The 19845-nt window shown below is 51.5% G+C and overlaps 2 protein-coding genes across 3 annotated transcripts in view; both read right to left on the bottom strand.

The window, feature by feature from the left end:
- The window catches only part of CUNH4orf50 (chromosome unknown C4orf50 homolog), a 118743-nt gene extending 116818 nt beyond the window's left edge, over positions 1 to 1925 (bottom strand). Inside the window, 1 exon segment of the mRNA XM_012467014.2 lies at positions 1528 to 1925. Within this exon segment, the coding sequence (XP_012322437.2) occupies positions 1528 to 1814 (287 nt within the window). The 5' untranslated portion in view covers positions 1815 to 1925.
- A 5994-nt stretch (positions 1926 to 7919) lies between these two features.
- JAKMIP1 (janus kinase and microtubule interacting protein 1) overlaps positions 7920 to 19845 on the bottom strand; it is a 180240-nt gene continuing 168314 nt past the window's right edge. The window contains exons 23-25 of one of the 2 annotated variants that reach the window (XM_064365617.1): positions 13340 to 13405; positions 9570 to 9645; positions 7920 to 8381 (exon numbers count right to left, since the gene is read on the bottom strand). In XM_064365617.1, coding sequence (XP_064221687.1) covers positions 9595 to 9645; positions 13340 to 13405 — 117 coding nt within the window. In that variant the 3' untranslated portion in view covers positions 7920 to 8381; positions 9570 to 9594. Of the gene's footprint in view, positions 8382 to 9565; positions 9646 to 13339; positions 13406 to 19845 lie in introns of those variants that run through there. The other variant, XM_064365620.1, reaches the window with a different exon arrangement.

Genomic DNA, 19845 nt, shown 5'->3' with positions numbered 1-19845 from the left:
AACAAAAAACAAATTGGTGTCGTTGTATGTTGCTTCACTTAGTCACAGTTTCCAAGAACCCATGGACAACATTCAGTGAGGACTTAACTGTACGTCGTCATGGCAACCCAGGCAAACTAAGGTAACTTAGTATATGACTCTGGGAGGTTAAGTACGTTGCAGAACGAGTGAAAGAATGGACAATCACATAGAGTAACAGAAGAATTTTTCTGACTTGTTAATTTCTTCATGCATAAAATTTTACCGAAAGGAAGAGAACTAAACCGCACGTGCATGCACATTCAACGGGCTGCCTTTACTGAAGCAAAGGCAAGTGGAAGAAAATGAGCAAGTCCCACAAAAATCCAAGGCACCTGCTGCTGGGACGTGAGTTACCTGTCAGAATCCAGCCCAGCCATCGCTACATGGGTTTCCTGATGTATATGCAAGGCCCCACCTCGTTCTGCCAGGCTGGGCGTCAAGACGTCATCAGGAAAGAGGTTGGGCTTTAGAGAAAGACCTGGATTCACACGCCCCACCTTGGGACCGTGTCAGCTCCATCGGGCAAGCAGAGCCCACACCAGGAAGTTCTATAGAGAGAAACGAATGCAGAGAACCTATTCCAAAGATGACAGCAGAGTCCAAAGGCCAGACAGAGATGACAGGCAGCCTGAATTAGCAACTGCCAAAAGCCACTTCTGCCCCTGGGGCTGAACAGCCACACAAGGAAGGGATGATGCAGCCAGGACACCCAGCGGGACCTGGGACCACAGAGGAAACTGAGAGTACTTATGAGTTACAGCCACAGTGGGAGATGTCACTGTGGGGACAGGACTGACTTTATTTTAAATGCGAGTCCAGCATGTAACTCCTGACTAACCCTGAGTCCACAAATGCCTCCAAGATGTGGAGTTGATGTATCTCTTTGTGTAGAAACACCTATTCATTGTGAGTTTCCTCCAAAACAACCCGTCGTTGCAGAAACCATAGGCTGTGACACCCACAGCCACCTATGCATGCCTTCCGGAGCACATACGCTTTTCCCCCGGGACATAAGCCCTGGGTTGGGGAAGGAAGGTTACCTGCGTGGAAACTGCCTATGACCATGCTTCCATCTGTAAGTTCCCCTAAAAAAATCACCCAAACCAACAAACTAGAATTGTCTGCCTCTTCCTTTGATGTCTGGGTTCCTTTCTGTGCTCTGGGTCACTTTGTATACACAGCCCTTTCACGGAACAGTCACCCAGAGCAGAAGAGAGAGAAAAGACCCTGGCTTCTCCCTGCCTCCCTCTGTTTCAGGGCCTCCTGTCGGCTGCACCCAAATGGAAGCCATTGAGCAGAGAAGCCTGGGCCACCTTACCTGCAGGTACAGAGCAAAGGAAGGAGGGCGGGCAGGGCAGAGGGCAAGTGACTGTGCTGGCAGCTTACGTGCCTTTGGTGAGCCGGTTTCCCCAGCTGTGTGGTGTGACTCAGCACACCATGGTGACAAATTCTAATAGCCCCGGGGTTTGTGAAATACACACAGAGAGATCAAAATGGCACCGCTACCTGCTTCTCAGCCCGGACTCTGACGTCACATACTTGTTCACCGCCGCTAACAGCTTCTCCTCGGAGGACTCTAGCTGCCTCCTGATCGCCCCCATATCCACGTCTGGGCGACCAGATGCTTCTTCCGGAAGACATTCCCGCTCCTCAGCACTATCTTCCATGTCCTGGAATATCCAGGATGTGTCAATCTTCACATCAACGTTCATTACGTCGAACCCCTCGCTGCTGGGGGCTCTGATGACGTAGCTGAAACTTTTCTCAGTCCGTCTCTTAGCTGCTGGCTCCATCTCGCAAACATTTCATGGGGCAAGCCTTAATATTAAAATTAAGTGAGTTTGCAACATTGACTTCCTGGAGATTTCAAGGTGGTGGTTGTGACTTCAGATTGTTCAGGAAAATATCCTTTGAGAAGGGCAAGAACAGGTGGATTATTCATGAGTGGGTGACTTGGGTTTCATCTGCACAAGCATCATACAATATGCATGAAAGTCTCTCATTTTACAAGTCAGCATGCCAGAACTCACACAAAGCGAGAAAACGTTGCAGAAAAATCACTTGAGATGAAATGCCTAGTGATGGGCACAGAGAAGAAAAATAAGATCTCCAGGTAAGACCATCAGACATTGCAGACTCCCAGTAGTAAATGAAGCTTAAGTTTTAGCCACATGATGAATAAGGTTCCACACCTTCTCCTTGAGCACAGCACATATTTTTCAAGGACCTAGAGTTTGCTAGAGGAACAAGATGGGAAATTTGTGCTGCCCTGGGTGCTGTCTGCACCTGGGTTGTGGAGGGCCTCTCATGCCTTACCTAGTCCAATTTTCCCCGTGACCCTGTGAGGTGGGTGTTAACATGACCATTCTACAGATGGTCAGATGGAGGCTCTGGAAGGTGAAGGAGCTTATCCAGGCCCCACAGATGGGATGGGAAGTAGCAGAGTCAGGATTCAAGTATGGATCTGACTCCAAAACTGGAGAGTGTGTGTTCTGACGCAAGAGATACAGTAATAGGTGAGCAACAAGACCTCAAAACAGGAGCAAATTCGACCTCTGAGCACCCTGAGGAGGGAGAGGGAGCTCGAGGCTGAAGAGATCATAGGAGGAATGGGAAACTGGAGCAGGGAGAGGTGGGGAGGAGAGTCCCCCAGGCGGAGAGCATCCTCAAGCTGCAGCCCCACACAGAGAAGCAGGTCAGGTGAAGGGAACGAGAGCACCAGGCTGGGCTGACCCAGTGGGTACACAGAAGGAGGTCGTGAGGAGTGAGGACAGAGGAGGCTTGGTGCCATTTTCTTGCAGGCACTCAAGGACTCTGGTGTTTCTGTGGGCCCCAGGGAGTAGGGAGGTGCCTGGTCAAATGTCATTTTGAGGATTGAGCACTCTGGATTTTGCAGGAGGGAGATGGAGGCAGCTGGACCTGTGGGAGGAGGCGGCACCACAGGCCAGGCTAGTGCAGAGGGTCAGGACCAAGGCAAATAGAAAGTAAGAGGCTTCCATCTCCCTGTTAAAAATAAGAGACGCCCCCTCCCTTTTCTTAGAGCATTTACTTTAGAAAATTTGTAAGTTCTTTCTTTGTCTTTTTGAAATATGTGTAAATCCTTTTTAAAGTGAAATAAGCCTTTTGCCAGCTTTATGACCCAGGAATGTTTTCCCGAAGGACCTGGAACCATCTCTTTGGGATGTAAATTCCAGGGACAACAGCGCCCCTAGTGTTCACTGGGAGGAAGAAGCCTAATTGGGCAGGTGCCCGGCTCCAAAATGTAAAATCTGTCTTAGGAAGTAACAGAAGGGTGGAACCCAGGTGCAGGGGCAGTTTTTTTTCCTTTGTATGAAACAAATTAGTGAACACAGAGGGTCGTCCTAGTTGCCAGGTGAGTTTAGGATGAACCATGTGAAACAATGATGCCATGGAGTCCTTTTCAGTGGGGATGAGTGTGACGGCTGTGCATGTGGGTCGTGCCTGCCTAGCTATATAAAAGGGTAAGACTTCTTTCTGTCTTTGCAATCTCTCAGTGGGTTGTCTGTGATGCATGTCATGTCTCGGTTTTCTTTCTTTTCTTTGTGACGAGGTTTTCTGCCCTGGGAGAAGCTTTTGTCTTTAATCATATTTTTCCAACAGTCGCTAATGTCTGGGTGGCCACAAGGATTTGCCGTAGACCTGGGGCGGTCAGAGGCAGGGGCAGGGGTGCGGTGGGTCCACTCAAATCCCAGGCGATGGGACCAGGCTACTTGGGTTCCAGGCTTGTCTCTATCCCTTCTCAGATGTGATTTTGGACAAATTACTTAACTTCTCAAAAAAAAGGGAGGGTAAAAATCATGCCTAAGTGAAGAGCTATTGAGGATTAAATGAGTCAATCCCTGCAAAGCCCTCAGCAGAGCACCTGGCACACTAAATGCAGCATGCTGTCTGTTGGGTGGGGGGCAGACGTAACACTGTCCAGCTGTGTCCAGCTTTCACGCCTACTTGCCACACGATCCTAGGCAAGTGACTCGGCCCCTAGCAAAATGAAACTTAACAGCAGTCTCACTTCCCAGCAGTGGCGATGACTCACTGAGCTCTGGGCAGTGGGGGGGTGGGGTCGGTGGCTGGTCCTGTACCTGCACCACACTGTGAGCCCCCAGGAACATCAGCCATCAAGAGCCAGTGCAGAGCAGGAGGATTGAGTGACCACTGAAGGCAGCAGTGAGGAACTGAAAACTTACCCCAGACCTACCAAGGAGGAGGAGGTGTTCAGCCCTTCCCTGTGAGCAGCCCTGAGGGAGGACATGTCCTTCCTTCTTGCCTGGGGACAGGAAAGCAGGCAGGGCCTCTCCCAGGAAGTGTTTTCAGGTTTTTTACGTAAGTAATGAAGGTTCTCGGGGGAAGAAGAAGGTTGAACGGAGAAAAACGTGGCCTGCCATGGGTTATCAACCTCCGTGGTAGCCTGGGATGGAGATCTGAGCCTGCCGGCCTCTCAGAGGTGGCAGGACCTGCACAGGGGAAGGCGATAGATCGCTGTGGTGCAGATGTAAGGATGGGATTCTGCCCCCTTGGGATCCTTGGGGAGGTTCCCTGAGGCTGAGGGTGGTAACAGGGAGGACACAGGCCGTGGAAGACAACAAGATGCCCCGTTTCTGCTGGAACAACAGCCCCTGAGAGGTGGGGGAAGGCTGGGAAGGAGGGAGGGAGGGAGGTCTGGCTGTGTGAAGACTTGGGCTCCACCCTACTACAGAGCTTGAATCTGAGGCATAGAGAAGGGGCCTATAGAAGGCCCCAAGGGTCCAGACAACCTGGGTTGTGGGGTAGGGAAGAGGACTCCACAATAGCACGTTTGGGATTTCCCATCCAATGTGGGAGATCCCTGGCAAACTCTGTTTAAATGTGAGAAAAGAACCAAATATCAGACTCGCCATTGTTTGTCCTGGGAGTCTCAGGTAGGATTGCTACTGGTTACAGAGGGGTTATGGCAGCCCAGGGAGAAGCAGAGGCCACAATCCTGAATGCTCCCGGCGGATAGAGGAGCAGGAGATGGGGACAGATGTTGAATTCACTTGAGAAGGACAGGGAAGCCAGAGCTGAAGCGGGGTGTGCAACCAGCCAGGGTGAGCCTTGTCCCGGACCAGGGGAAGGGCCCATCCGCCCACATGTTTGTATTTCCCCCACCCCCGAGGGCCCAGCACCGCACTGGGGGCAGGCTGGGTAGGATCTCACACCCTTGAGCTGACTCTCAAGACATCCGCATGAAGCACGCAGCCTGTTTCACCTAAGATGCTCAGCATGAGCACTGCACGGTCAGCCGAAAGCCCTGCGGCCAGCTGGAGGCCCAGAAGGGAAGCGGGATTCGGTGAGAAGAGCCTTGCAGCCATAGCAGAACAACCTCCCAGTTTGCCCAGAGTCTCCTCCATTTTCAAACCAGAGGTCTATGTTCCAGGAACCTCCCTCAGTCCTGGACAAATCAGCCTGGCTTGTCCCTGCACAGCTGGTCTCCCGGCCCCAGCCCTGACCTTGGCTGCTCAGCCCCCAGGAGGCTGCCAGGGTGGCAGTGCCAGAACGCAGTCCGATCCCTTAACTTCCCTGCCCCAGCTCCTCCCTGGTCACTTTCGGCCCACAGAGGACTGAGGTGTGGGGGCGAGAAGTAGAAACCTGTGTTTGTACCATGGGCATCTCTGTGCCAGGAACCTTCAGGGCCGGCTCTCCGATGAACCTCCCAGCTGACCTGCGCTAAAATGAGGAAGTCACCTTGGCTTCCCCAGACTTTGTAACTCTGTTGCCCTGGAAACCACATACGTGTTACTAAGCAAGACCGTCCAAAGCCCTCGCGGATGCACCTGACTGGGACACAGGGCTGTGGGTGAGGGGTGCGTGCACCCGGGCATGGCACAGCTCTCAGGCTCCCTGCATACTGGAGTCCTTGCAACCAGGACTGTGCCTAGCAGGGAGCCAGAAGCTACGGCTGGGACTGTGACAAGAGATGCTGGTTCCTAACAGGGACTCTGATGTCTATGCAGGGAAACCCCCGTACCTGCCCATGTGAGCCTCATGCTTCCTCCTGCGCCGCCTCCCAGGGGGCCAAAGAGAACGGGTCCTGGCCCCTGGCCGGCTGTATGGATTCCTCTGAGGACAACTCCCAAGTCGAGAACAGCAGAGGCTGTGTCTCCCACCAGCAGCCATGGTGGCCTGCGGGAGCCTGCGGGTCTAACCATCCAGCTCAGACCCCTCCCAAGGCCTCGCAGGGGAACTATTGCTACCATTCCTCAGAGCGGCAAGGACAGTGCCAGTGTCTGTAGCAGGAAGAGGCCAGCCTGGCAGGGCCAAATGGGTCTGACTTCAAAGCCACGGCCATTTCTGTCGCATGATCTGATGGGAGAGCCCAGCAGACGCAGACATTGCCCTTTACCCGTTGAAGGACGAGGACAGGCAGACGTGAGGACCGCACTCCTGCAGTGGCTGCAAGGGTGCTGGACCGACATTCCAGAGACCCCTGGGCACCCCCAGACTTCTGCCCGCGGAAGTTAGCACAGCAATGCCTCCAGTGCTTCCCGGCCGGAAAGAGTAGGCGTGAGTTTGTTGTCACTCACTGTGCAATCCCACACTCCCATCGCGGCCTGGGATCTAGGATGCCTGTGCTTTCAACTAACGACATCAGTTTGTTCATATTTCATCACCAAGTGTTGGTAAGTCACGGAGGCTGAGCTAGCAGGTGCTTTGGGGTTTTGGTTTCAAAAGAGAATGAACGATGCTGGGCCGTCCTGGTGCATGTTTGCTTAGAGCTCAGATCCTGGGAGGTGGTGTGAGCAGCCCTCCCCGCTGGCCGGATCCTGGGATGCGGTGTGGGGAGGGTTGGGATCCCAGGATGTGGTGTGAACAGCTCTACCCGGCTGCCAGGGCCCATTCTTCGCGGGGCACTGTGTCCTTCTCCATCCATGGATCTGGCCTTCTGAGAACTTACAGCTCCTCTGTCTCCCTCACACCATGAGTTGCCTCAACTGCCTAAATTTCAGTCATTTCCCTTTTGTCCAAAGGTCCATCTCACTGGAGATCACAGAACTGCTTCTTCCACCCAATCAGCAGGGCCTGAGCCTGTCCACCTGCAGCCAGCTGAGGATGGCCCAGCCTGGCCTTCACTCGGCTCTTCCCACGCAGACACAGCCAGCCTCCTTGTCACATTCAGTCCTCTACTTCACTCTGTCTATTCTAATTCCAAATGTCTTCTTGTGCAGAAGTTTGGGAGAGGCATCCTGTGAGCAGGTGGCTTCTTCTGGAGATGCCTCCACCCCACCCAGCCTCAAATAACAACAGGAACATCATCGGAAAGGAACTTTGGAAATTTCCTCCTGGGCTGACCGTCCCCAGCTGGCATCCAGCTCTCCATGGCTGCCCTCCTCTATCCACTGTGCAGGGAGGCCTCCAACACCCTGACAGCTCTCCTGGCTCTATCCAGGGGTGGCCTCCCAAGGCAGGAAAAGCTCACTTCCTCCCCACGGTGGTGAGAGCAGGACCAGTCTCGGCACCACTACGGAAATAACCTGGTCCCTGCAGGTGCTCCAGCGTCTCTTCCTTGGCAGTCCCTTGCAAATTACCACCAAGATGCAACACAGGCCCAAGTGTGCCTGATTGATGGCCACGTCTGCACTATCGGTCCTCAATCCACCTGGCCCCAGGGACAGTCATGCTCTAGGACTTTTGCCATGTCACACCCACAAGAGTGACAGAGCCTTCAGCCTCCCCTAGGAAATCTCAGGTCCCTGGGATCCACTTCTCCATGATGGGCAAGGCTCCAGCCCCTCATCAGAGTCCTGTTCTCTCTCTCTCTCTGGCCGCCAGCTGCTAAATCCAGCTGTGCACAGATTCCAAGGTTTTGCTGACCAGGACTTGAATTGGGGTTCACATTACAAGGACACTTGCAAGTCGCTCCAGCAGACAAACTCCGGACGAACACAGCACGGTTCGTGGAGATTTATGTACACAGGGCAGAGACAACACCCACCCAGGTCCAGCTAGACACGCACACCGGGGAGGCATGTGGCATGGGGACGAGGACTCGGACCAGTCCCCAGACAGTGTGGTGGCTGCTGATCCCTTGGTTTCTAGTAATTGCACTTAATTTCCTGGCATTTAGGTCTCTGCTCCTGTGCGCTCCTGAAGGTGGCAGAGCTGGGACACGAATGTGACAAAATCCCTGCAGAGTTCTTACGGCTTGGGCTGGCCAGGACCCAGCCATGCGTCCAAAGGCTTCCCCTTAAAGCTGTTGTCAAATATACATAAATTCTATTTGCAGTCTCTGGACTTTGAATAGCTCGTTTCGCTGTTGAATTTGGTTTGAGTGGGGGTGGGGTTGCCGTAGGGACTCAGTTTATTCCATAAACTCTTTTTCTATCCTGTAAGAGTAAAACATAATTTGAAATGACACAAGAACCAAGGGTTAAAATGGCTGGAGGATTCCTTGGCTTTATCTGCCCCCATCCTCACTGCTGTCCTGAACGCCCCAGCTGAGCCCTGAGGGACCTGCCCCCATGACCCAGGAGAAGCGGCAGCAGCAGGATCAGATCCCCCATCCCCAACACCCACCCACCCGCGGTGGCCACCCCCACCTCTGATCAGATGGGATCTGACTGAGTGTCAGTTGTCCTCTAAGACCTGAGATCATTCTTTACTCAGTCTATAAACATTGAATGAATATTGACCATGTGCCCAGCACTGTCCCCGACACTTGGGTACAGAAGGTACCAGACCAAAGGCCCTGTGGACTGGGGTCAGCCTCAGAGATGCCCATGAGGACATCAGGCAGGACCCTGGCCTCGGAGCTGAGCCCAAGGGGTCCAGGTAGCTAACAGGTGCTACAGGTATCCCCAGAACCCAGAGGGCCCTTGGCCTGGGCTGGATTCAGGGACAGAACTCTAGAGTCCAAAGGTCCTGGCGCCCCTGGCCCTGAGATGGGCACTTTCAGGGAGAATGTGGAAGGGTCCAGGTGTCTAGGGTGGGAGCTGGGTCCTGGGGACACACAGGGCTCAGTGGTCAGGGGAGGACCAGATGCTGAGATGGCCTTGTTCTGGAGGTCCCTGAGCTCAGCACAGGCGTCAAAACCCAGCAGAGGACCGGGTGAGAGGGGCAGGGAGCTGGGTGGGTTCTTACATAGGCTCCCTGGGCAATTTGCATGCAAATGACAGTCTGGGCTCCTGAGCTGCTTGTCCAGCAACCTTCTGCCCCTGTAGCCCTCAGCTGTGGAAGTCAACGGCCCTGGATCCTACAGAGGACCCACTGGTCCACACAGCAGCAGAGAACACCAGGGACTGAAGCCAGACTGGAAAGAACCTTTGGAATCAAATGGAGTCCCCCTTTGCAGATGAAACTCCACAAAGGAGTTTCTTATTCACAGTGAGCATTCCTGACCCCCCTTCTCGGGGTGGGTCTCCCTGGTGACCCAGACCTATGAGCTGAGGCATCCGCCACAAGGCCACCTTCCACAGTGCCTCATCTCTCAAGGAACATGACAGTCAGGGACTGGGAGGACTCGTCCCGTTTTAGGAAATCACCATTTTCATCTGTGAAAAAGAAAGGATACCAACCTGAGGTCTTGGCTCACTGAAGTCATCAAGGCCACAGAATGAATGCTAGTGAGAAAAACAAAAAAAGGAACAAAAACTATAAAATAATACCAAAAGAAAATGAGGAAAAGAGAAGAAAAAGAAAAGAAAACAGATGTAAGATACGTAGGATGGAACCCAATGACAGCATTTTGCAAGAACTATGACACTGAGTTGTTGAGTTCGGAAGGAGAAATAGGAAGTAAACGGGCTTCAGGAACTGATCTCCCCTGGGAAACGCATCCTGCGGCATTCCACACTCAGGGTGGGCTATCCTGACCCACTCCCCAAACATGCGGTTAACTCAGACAGGGGAGATTTACACTCTGGACCAGGACAGGACTTTGTGGTGCTCTGATGTGGCCTTCCTGCAGAACCTGGGCAGGCCGGTAGAAATAGAGGAAGGCTCAGCCCATGGTCATGGTTCGGAGCTCCCATCAGGAGACGGGGGCGTGATGTGTGCACCAAAGATCAGGTTAAATTCCACTCAAGCTGGCCCAGGCCAAACTTGCAGACAAGTAGCGCCCTTCCCCCTGTACCACGCTCGTCCGACCCTCCACCCGCAGGCCCCATGTGGCCCAGGGCGGCTTTGAATGTGGCCCAACACAAATCTGTAAACTTTCTTAAAACACATTATGGAAACTTTTTGGCAATTATTTTTAGCTCACCTGCTATTGTTAGTGTTAGTGTAATTTACATGCCACCCAAGACAATTCTTCTTCCAATGCGGTCCACGGAAGTAAAAACATTGGACACCTGGCCCTACACCATCTTTACCAGGGTTCTTTCTTCCAAGGGAGTCACTATTTAAAATCTTTATTGCCATTTGATTAGTCTACTTATAGAGAAAAAACAATCAGGGAAAAAATGGTCTTAATGGAAGGAAAAATTACACAGGTCAACTTAAAAGCAGAATTTTTTTTTTTTTTTTTTTTTTTTTTTTAAGACGGAGTTTCGCTCTTGTTACCCAGGCTGGAGTGCAATGGCTCGATCTCGGCTCACCGCAACCTCCGCCTCCTGGGTTCAGGCAATTCTCCGGCCTCAGCCTCCTGAGTAGCTGGGATTACAGGCACGCGCCACCATGCCCAGCTAATTTTTTGTATTTTTAGTAGAGATGGGGTTTCACCATGTTGACCAGGATGGTCTCGAAGAATTTTTTTTTCTTAACCTGTTAAGGACTTGCTTTGTTCAAAAGGAGTTGCAAGTCATTAGTGAAACGTATCTGAACATCAACTGGGGCTTTTGAAAATAGTCCTTGAGTGTGTTTTCCACCCCAAAACAAGGTAGTATCTCCCTATATTATTTATTGGGAAAAGTCCAAACTAACAGCCATCAACTTCTAAACAAGGTGTAAGATCACTGGAAGTCGGGGGAAGGGGCCTTGGCAGTCACCCAGCCCTTCCTCTTCCACATGGGGACACTGAGGCTGCGGAGAGGGGAGGATTCGTCAAGACCATCCAGTGAGTTGTGGCAGAAAAGAGTTTTGGGCCATGACAAAGGGACCCATGAGCCAGGAAGAGGGGTGGCTGGAGCTATTTCCACAGCCACAGGCCTCAATGCCTGTAAGGAAACGAAGGTGGCGTGAGGCATCATGGAAGGTTCGCAGACCTACAGGCCTCATCAGACATCCATCCTGGTCAGTTCCTCCTGTTCTATATGCCAGCCTCCGCAACTCCTTCCTGTGGCAAAAGGTGACAGACCAGTCCACAAACACCAGCTTTGAGAAAAGGGTCAAAAACGAGCCAGAAAGGCGATTGGAACATTACCCAGGTTTCTCACTGCTGAGGATGCAGTGAGTGTTATTTTAGATGTGTGCTCATTCTGTCTGACTTTTAACATTTTAATCAGCAAGGGTGACCTTGGTCAGGTTTTAAGCCTTTCCTCTACCACATATCTGGCTCTGTGACGTATTTTACCAACAGAAGTGGTAGAGCTACCTGGGAGACAGGAAGGACCGGTGCTGGCAGCCTGCCCACCTTGCCTGGGCCCTGGGCTGAGGACTTTCATATTCTCAACCTAATTTCATCCCTACACCCACCCACAGACACAGAGTGCCATTCCTAGCAGCACATGAGAACGCCAAGGCCTGAGGCAGAGGGGCGAATTTCCCTGGGGCAGAGGGGTGAACTCCCCGGGCCAGACAGGTGAATTCCCTAGGCTCTCTGGGGCCACTTGGGTAAGGCCAGAGGAGAGCCCGGGCTCATCTACCTGCAAAGCCAGCCCACTCCTTAAGAAATTCTTAAATTCAATTATTCTTGAGACCCCGTTGGTTTCTCAAAATATCCTTGGGAGGCTGGCGGGAGTGGACATCAGGCAGATGGGGACTCTAGAAATCACCTAAAACTGGCATTCTCATGAGGGCAACCAGGGAACTGGCGGGCAAGCCCTGCCCCCACCCCTGCCCCTGTGCACAGATCCCCAGTCCTCTTGCAAGAGCCAGGAGGGCCCTACGCCCCAAGCAGAGATGGGAAGGTGATTTCATCTGCATGGGACTGGCTCTCATGAGAGAAGGTAGAGGAAGCATCTAAAATGGGGGTAGAATCTTAAGAGCTGTCCCGTCTCTCTGGGCACATGGTTTGATTCCGTCCAGGACTGGAAAGGCTGTCATCCCATTCTTGGACCACCCCAGAATCCACCTTCTAGAGACTTCTGTCCTGGTTTGTCCCTGAAATGAGTCAGCTTCCTCTCTCAGAAGACTGGCCTCAGACACGTGAAGTCCAGAGATGCCCTTTCTACCTCCTCTCTCCAGGGCTGATCCTGCATCGGCCTGTGAGATTCAGACGGGAACCCCTCTTCGGGCACAGATGTGCTGGCCCCTGGACCTCCTGGATGGGTTCAGCAGTCCTCCGTCTTGTTCCCACACTTGAACTTACCTCTGTGACATTAAATATGCAATTATTGTTTTTCGGTACTCATCTACAATCATTTGCTTACTCATCCACACACATTTGATGATGCCCTATCCTGCGGCAAAAACTGTCTTGAATGGAGAGATGAGTATCACGTGGTCCCTCTCCTCAAGGATTCACAGCCATCAGGGGAGGAAGATGAAGGGCAATGCCAAGATAAAACTGCTTCGCATGTGTCCTGAGCAGGACTCACGTGTCTGACTGGACGAATGTCATATGGAGGGGCAGGGAGGTGGCTATGATGTCCATGGAGACCCCAGCCTTCCCTTCCTTGCTGTGGGACCATGTACAGGTGTCGTAATCTATCTCTGCCTCAGTTTCCTCACCCATAAAATGGGCATCATGGTAAATGGGCTGGTGGAACACACCCAAAAACCCAGTGAGAGGCCAGCCTCGCGTCCTTGGGAATGGGAGAGGCTGCATCTTTCAGGAACATGTGACTGGTTTGGGGCACATAGAAGGCATTTAAAAATGAATGCGTCCACGGAAGAGAACCTGTGTCTGTGGTTAGGGTGATGCCACGGAGCTCATCAGCCTAACCTGCTCCACCTCTTTCCTGCTGAGACGGCAGGGGAGGGATTCAGGGAAAGTCTTTTGTGAAAAAGACACACAAAGTTGGCCCTGGAGTGCAGAATTTTTGACAGCCACTGAGAAGGAAATGTCTTCATCAGAAAGGAACTTGGAGGAAGTACTGATTTCCTGGAGGTGCTGATTTTGGGGGAGAAGGGCAGAGGAAGGAGGGCTGGAGACAGAGTCTATGCTTTGGATGTTATGAAATAAAATGGCTCCGCACTAACATTTCATGGAAGGAAACCTGGGGACAGTCTGGGGCCAGCCACCCACCTTTTCCTCCAGCTCTTTCAGGTGCCGCTTCTGAAACTCCAGTTTGTCCTCCAGTTCTCGGATTCTCTGAAATACATCAGGTTATGTGTCAGAAAAAGTACGTTTCTGGGTGTAAAACCTCCGTTTTTATTTTTTATTGTGGTCTAGCACAGAAGCCGTGAAGGATACAAACGCTGTGGGCAGCCTGATGAGCTCTGATACGTGCACGAGCCAGGGTCACCACCACCCAAAGCAAGACAGAGAGCGTCCCAGCTCCCAGGAGGCCCTGGGCCCCCCGCTCCATTCCAGCCCAGCGAAGGGAATTCTCTTCTGACTTCTATCGCTAATGACAGTTTGTGCCTGTTCTGGAAGAATTACACAGTACACACTCTTAAGAGGGGATCTTTAAAAAATAAAACGTCGAGACTACCAAAACATGTAGACTCCCTGAGCAGCTAATAAAGGGCATGGCTGGGATGTGACATCAAGTCATGTATTTGTCCAAGATTTATGTAGCTGCAGCCTGGGGGCTGGCGGAGGGAGGGAGAGGAGGCAATGCTGGTGGGAGCCACTGTGCCAGCATCCACCCTGCCCCTTAGAACCCCACTCAGCACATGGTACCAGGGTAACTGACAGACCTGGTTTGCCCAGGACTTTCCTGGTGTGAGCGCAGGAAACCCCTCAGTCTTGGGCAAACCGGTCCCCTGGTCACCCTCCTCGGCACTGCAGCTGCAGAATTAATTATCCAGGTGGTTTGCCGATCGTTCCTTCCAGTCCCACTGGAATCTGGTGGAATCTCAGCGTCTCCACTGAGGGAATCTGGTGAACTCTCCCATTTCCAGTTCTTCATGTGCTCTAAGGGCTTCTGCCCCATCAAGGACCCTACCAAGGTGGGTATCCCTGGAACAACTCTGCCCAGCAGGCTGCCGCTCCTTGAACCGGATAGAGACCTCATGCACTGAGACGATGGTGGGAGGTAGAAGGGTGGACGATTCCAGCCAGCAAAAATTAAACCTGGGGTCACCAAAGGCTTTATTCAGGCCTGGAGAAGCCATCTTGCATTCTGTAGGGCAGTGATTCTCCAGCCTGTGTCAGCATCACCCAGAGAGCCTGTCTGCTCAAATGCAGATTGCCAGGCACTGCCCACAGAGCTTCTGACTCTGCCCGGCAGGGGCGGGACCTGAGTGAAAGGTGCACTCCTTTCAAAGGGACCTGAGTGAAAGGTGCTCACAGATGGTGATGAGGATGTGGATGGTCCAGGGCCTCCGCTTTAAGAACCACCGCTGTGGGCACATTTAGTGTCCACAAATAGGGCTCCATATGCCCAGGCCTGTTTCAGTCCTGGGGAGAAAGACAAAGGTCCTCCCCTTGTAGTCCAGTTAAGGTTCAGATAATAGCGGCATACAGATAAATAAAGGGGGCATCAGATGAATACGAACACCATCAAGAAAACCAAGAGGGGCTGGGCAGGATGGCTCAGGCCTGTAATCTCAGCTCTTTGGGAGCCCAAGGCAGGTGGATCACCTGAGGTCAAGAGTTCGAGACCAGCCTGACCAACGTGGTGAAATGTTTCTACTAAAAATATGAAAATTAGCTGGGTATGGTGGTTCATATCTGTAGGGAGGCTGAGATAGGAGAACTGCTTGAACCCAGGAGGCAGACGTTGCTATGAGCTGAGATCATGCCATTTGCACTCTAGCCTGGGTGACACAGCAAGACTCCATATCAAAAAGTAAATAAATAGATATGAGGATGGTGAGGGATGAGGGACTGAGCCATGGGCTGGAGGAGGCGTGGAACCCAGCAGGGACCTACGATAGTTCACCAGATGCACAAGAGGGGAAGGGAATTCCAGGCGGAGGGAACGGTGTGTGCAGAAGGCCAAGGGGTCTGGGCGGGGAGTGGCGGGCAGATCTCAGAGGATCTGAAATGGTGCATGTCCCAGTGAGGTGCTCACAGCTTTGGGGTTGTCATGGGGAGGCAGTGACAGGTTCTAAGCAGGGAAATGATGAGCTTTTGATTCCAGGATGATCACAGGGGCAGCCAAACAGAATGGATTCCATGAAGGAGACAGAAGAAAAGATGATTCTCTCAGCTTTGTGACCTCAGGTGGTTATTCCGCCTCTCTGAGGCTTGGTGTCCTTATCTATAGATGGGCGCTGCCCACATCTAAGGATTTAACCAGCAAATTTGTACCAAGTGTTTAGAGCAGAGCTTGGCATTGAGCACTCTATTAATTATTTTTTAAAGCTGGTAATTTTCTACTCTCTCCCACCCGAAGGGAATGGGGGGACCTCAGTCCAGCAGCACAGGAGTTCCCTGGCAACCCCCTCACGTGCAGGGCGGCCAAGGAGAGTCTGAGCGTAGGTAGGGCATGTGGCCTCACCCCGGCTTGGATTCTGGGCCCCAAATGTAGCAGCTGTTGGACTCTGGGTGAGTGACATAATCTCTCTGTGTCTGGACCTCTCTGCTGTAATATCTGTGTAGGACCCTGTGACACCGAGAATGAAATGGGATCTGCAGGGCAATGCTTTGCAATCTAATGCCCAGCTTTACAGATTCCAAAGAACTTCTGAGAATCCCCCAGAAACAACTTCTGAGCTTTAAAAATCAGCCTGAGGGGCCAGGTGCAGTGGCTCACACCTATAATCCCAGCACTTTGGGAGGCCAAGGCAGGCAGATCAAGAGGTCAGGAGTTCAAGACCAGCCTGGCCAACATGGTGAAACCCTGTCTCCACTAAAAATACAAAAATTACTGGGTGCCTGTAATCCTAGCTACTCTGGAGGCTAAGGCAGGAGAATTGTTTGAATCTGGAAGGTGGAGGTTGCAGTGAGCTGAGACTGCACACTGCACTCCAGCCTGGGTGACAGAGCAAGACTCTGTCTCAGAAAAACAAAAAAATCAGCCTGAGAACCTGGCTCTTGTCCTAATCTTTCCCGATATTCACTCTCAGGGAATAGTCAGTGTCTCGTCAGAGTGTGGGAGCAACTGCGCTCCAACCTGGGTGGGTCAGCACCAGTCTGTCTCCCGGGCTGGAATATTGTCCCGGCACCTAGAACAGTGCTTGGTACGTGGAGGTTAGAACAACTTAAAACAAACAAAACACAGTGGCACAATGGGCAGCAGGGGCCTCTCTGAGCAAGCTGGATGATGCAGCTGTGGTGGTCGGAATGGGCTCGACAGGACTCCGAATGTCGGGCTGAGCAACCCAGACTTTGCACTCCGGGCCCTGGGGGGCCTGTGAGGGTCGCAGGGGAGGTGCTGTGGTGGTGCTCTGTGTCAGGAAGGCTTCAGCAGAGGAAGAGACAATGGAGAGGGTATTGCCATCGTGAATTGTCCCAGCAGATGCCTCTGCAAGTCAACTGTGGCTAGGAGGTGAACCCTGTGCTACTGAACCCTCAGAGCGGGTCGGGACACAGTGAATTTACACCAATGCCTTCACTCCAGCCTTCACTCAGGCATAACTTTTTGCAAAAGTGCAGAATCATTCTGTTGGGAAAGACGCCATCCACTAATGGAAGTTTTCATGTCCTCTTTTCCTCTTAGTTAACAGGGCTGGAAAATGCCAGTTCAGCTGGGGCCGGGCAGGGGACATCACTGCACCCCATGGGCTGGATTCCAGGCAAAACACAATGGTAATGTCCACAGCCAACTGGGAGACTGGGAAGGTCCGTCTGTGGTTGAAGCAGGCAGCCAGTGCCTGGGCCCGATCAGAAGTGGGTGAGTGTTGCCAGAGCAGCTGGCTGTACTACGTCATGTCGCCCGTGATGAATACATGAGTATTAGGGATTATTGTGAACATGAAGGTGAGAGAGGACATGATAAGGATTAGGGTGAGTTAGAATGGCCAAGTGCAGCAAATGTTAGCTGATATTCATGGAGTGCTTACTTTGTGAACACTTTAAATTCTCCATTGACCACGACACTTTAAGATGTGTGCATTGACTTACTCAATCTACAGACAAGAAAACTAAGGCTCACAGAGGTGAACTAACTTGCCTCAGGTTACACCATAACTAGGGGAAGGATTTGAATAAAAGCCTGTCTGACCCGAGAGCCTAAGGCTCCTAATGCTACATCATAGCTTTCCATATATAACTTTAAAGCATTAATTTTTATTTTCCTGGAGGGGAACAAAATCACTGTAATACAGGTTTGAATTCCTTCCCTCTGGAAAACAAATGTAGGTTTTGCAATACTCTTCTGAAAATACCCGATTTCTGGAAACTATTGAATGACAGCGATTAGCAAACAATTAAAAAAACAGCATGGATAGTGACTCCTCAGGGAATCACGCATGCGAAGACCAGGGCTCTGGCGGTAGACTCAGGACGGGCCTGGCCTGGAAGGGTCACCTTATGGCCGGCTGATCTTCATCCAGCTGTTTTGCCTCTGTGCCTTCATCTCTCCCTCTATCTAAGCAGGGTTGAAGACTTAATTAGGTAGCCAAACACCTGCTTACAAACAGGTGTTTTCATGACGCTCACTACAACCACTGTTTCAGGGTGGTGGTTTCTCTGTAAAATCCTATGTACAGGGTACCACTTTTGCCAGTTGCAGCTGTTTGAAAACATAAAGCCTTTCCTTAACCACGATAAACGGTTTCCACCTCGGGGGCTTTGTACGTGCTGTTCTCTCTGCCAGGCGCTGCCCGGCTCACCTCCTCGCACCACTTCAGCCTCTGCCTGTTTCTGACACCCTCAGCATTTGTTCGAGTCTTGCTTGTTTCCCCTCCCCAGAATATAAGAACATCCTATCCACGGAAGCAGGACTTTGCCCACTGTTCCACTCTCAACGGCCAAAACTGTGCCTGGCATGGGGCAGGTGTTCCACGCTTGGTTGTTGCATGGAAGCTGGAAGCAGCAGCATCTCATTTCCCCAGCACCATGCGGTCACTGGGCTGGCTGGGAAGCCTCCCTTCTGCCCGGGAGTCATACCTCGACCACCCACTTCCAGGAAGGCCTGTTAAAGGAAGCATCCCGTTAAACAGATGCACTCCTAAATCTGCACCTCTTTTATGAAGGCTGTGGCCTGCTGGCTGAGGGCTCTGGGCTTCTGTTTCTATGACACACGTGCAACACTCCGCAGGGAAGAGGAGCAAGAGTCAGCACACATCATGGCATCGTCAGTTACACTGGGAGAGTTTGGCTAAGCTTTTTCACCTGCAGAACCACACTGGAGCCTCAAGGCTCAGAGGTGCAGCCGCTCAGAACTACCCATAGTACAGATGAAGAAGCTGAGGCCAGCAAACGTTAAGCCTTGCTGACAGTTCTGGAGCTGAACTCAAAGCAGGGAGGAGGTAGAACCTTTTCCCTGGATTCTGCTGCCTTGTGTGCTAAGACAGGGTGAGGGGAAAGGGAATAAGACGCATTTTCTTACTAAACCAAAAAAGTAATAAGACCCTTACATCCCCCGAGAACTCACAGCCATGCGTCTACAAGATGAAGATTTAACAACCGAAAGTTGCACAGAAATCATCACGGGATCTTCTTAAATGTGGAAACTGATTCCATAGGCCTGGGGCAGGGCCTGAGATCCTGCATTTCTAGCAGGTCTCAGCATCATGCCAATGTCCCTGGTCCACAAACCACACTGAGTGGTTGGGGCCGCACACTGCCTTAGGTATTGACAGTCATGCGTTATGACATAAAGAGAGTTCTCCTTTCGTGGAACACGTGCCATGCACCAGGTGAATTGATTTGCATACCTTACCTCATTAAAGCCTCAGAGCAATGTATTGTTAAATAAATGTAGTTAAATAAATTCAGCTTATATGTACATATCACTGTATTTTAATAAAACTGAGGTCAGGGAAGTTTCAGTATTCAGTGGGAGAAGGGAGTGTCTACTAATTACCTTCAGCAGAATTCTCAACTAATTTGAAAATGGTCCAAAGATAAAGGAAAAGCAATAGCAACCCTGGTTAAGCTACTGATCAAGCTACTCCATGCAACTGACTACACGGTTTGGTAAAAGGAAGTGATCTGTCCCCTATGATTTTACATAAACACTAGAAAACATTTGCATTTTAAATGACTTTTTTCTTTAAGGGATGCTGATCCTCCACTGCCCAGCAGGCAGACACCACTATGGCTTGCTTTTTGACTTTCTAAAAAAATCACCCAGATCCTGGGTTCATTTTTCAGCATGTGCAGCATGGGGGGGCCTTTCCAGGAGCCACAGTGGAATGTGGCATTGCCCTTTATGGTGTGCCTCTGACCCATCACACATTTCAGATTCAGGTCACCAAAAGCAGCACATTCCATGAGATTTGAATCCTCGAGTAGGGTAATGATTTTTTTTTTTTTTGCTCAAACACACAAATGTTACTCTGTTCTTTGAGCTGGATCTCCTGAACACAGAATCAATTCCTTCATCTGCTGCACACTCAGTGAGCAAGTCCTGAAATGAAGGCACAGTGCTCTCAGAACTCAGCACCTGGCTCTAACTTCCCATCCGCTCCTACTATTTCCACCCACAGTCTATATTCAGCAAGAGTCCAGAGTGGTCTGCACTATGGAGAGCA

Source organism: Aotus nancymaae, unplaced genomic scaffold, assembly GCF_030222135.1.
Source record: "Aotus nancymaae isolate 86718 unplaced genomic scaffold, 86718_ANA_hifiasm-v0.15.2.pri h1tg000006l, whole genome shotgun sequence".
In the NCBI taxonomy this organism is placed as follows: Eukaryota; Metazoa; Chordata; class Mammalia; order Primates; family Aotidae; genus Aotus; species Aotus nancymaae.
The sequence above is the reverse complement of the archived record's forward strand: the minus strand, read 5'-3'. Positions and strand labels throughout refer to the sequence as shown.